This window comes from Pteropus alecto, unplaced genomic scaffold (assembly GCF_000325575.1).
Source record: "Pteropus alecto unplaced genomic scaffold, ASM32557v1 scaffold105, whole genome shotgun sequence".
Classification (NCBI taxonomy): Eukaryota; Metazoa; Chordata; class Mammalia; order Chiroptera; family Pteropodidae; genus Pteropus; species Pteropus alecto.
This window is the reverse complement of record NW_006436294.1, coordinates 6,242,492-6,243,455: the sequence shown is the minus strand read 5'-3', so window position 1 is coordinate 6,243,455 and position 964 is coordinate 6,242,492. Positions and strand designations below refer to the sequence as shown.

The following is a 964-nucleotide window of genomic DNA, read 5'->3' as shown; positions in this document are numbered from 1 at the left end:
TTCACGCCCTTCCACGCCCGCCAGGTGGCCGTGGCGCTGTGGCCCGACGTGCCCGACCACGCCAGCCTCGTGGTGTACCACGTGGCCGTGACCCTCAGCAGCCTCAACAGCTGCATGGACCCCATCGTCTACTGCTTCATCACCAGCGGCTTCCAGGCCGCCGTCCGCGGCCTCTTCCGCCGGCACCGAACCGAGTATGAGCCCGGCGTGGGCGACATGGTCAGCATGCGCAAGAGCGCCCGGGGCTCCGGCCGCCACCGCGGCGGCGGCCCCAGCCCCCACGCCATCACGCAGGCCCTGGCGAATGGGCCCGAGGCGTAGGCAGCAGGACCTGGCCGGGGGGCCGCAGGTCAGGGCCGGGCTCGGCATGCCGGGGCCGGGCCAGCCCTGCCCGGGTGGCAAACCGGATTCATCTTGATGAACTGGCGACACCGCCCGGCGCGTGGAGGGTCTAAGACCACTGTGCCGCGGTGACCAGCGATGCCGACCACGGCGCCAGGTCCGGTGTGCTGGGCTCAACGCTGTCCCTACAGTGTGCGTTGTGTCCACCGAAACTCGGAGGGGTCTCCAGGAGCTCCTTGCCTGCACCATCCCATCCCCAGGAGGGGGGCCTCAGAAAAAGGGATGCTTTTTTAGGTACAAGGAGGGTTAAAAAGTCAACCCAAAGAGGTCGGCCCCCCTCCCCCTTTCCCTCTCTCCATCCCTTCCCCACAGAGGGAACACGGACAGGAAGGAAGCGTGGGGCACGGTGTCGCGTGGGTGGCGTGTCTGCGTAGGAGCCCCCTCGAGGCGTCTGTGAACTCGGGTGCTTAGCGCAGAGCCTGTCCGCGGAAGTCTGGGTTGACGCCCAAAGCCGTAAGGACCACGCAGAGGCTATTTCCCGCCCAGCGGCGGTGTGGGCGGCCTGCCCCGCCAGGTGATGATGGCCAGGTGGGAACTGAACCCCAGCCCCACCTCCTCCAAT

General features: G+C 67.9%; 1 protein-coding gene across 1 annotated transcript in view; it reads left to right on the top strand.

Moving 5' to 3' along the window:
* The window catches only part of GPR20 (G protein-coupled receptor 20), a 1,087-nt gene extending 766 nt beyond the window's left edge, over positions 1-321 (top strand). Inside the window, exon 2 of the mRNA XM_006913024.1 lies at positions 1-321. Coding sequence (XP_006913086.1) covers positions 1-321 — 321 coding nt within the window.
* The last annotated feature ends 643 nt before the right edge of the window (positions 322-964 follow it).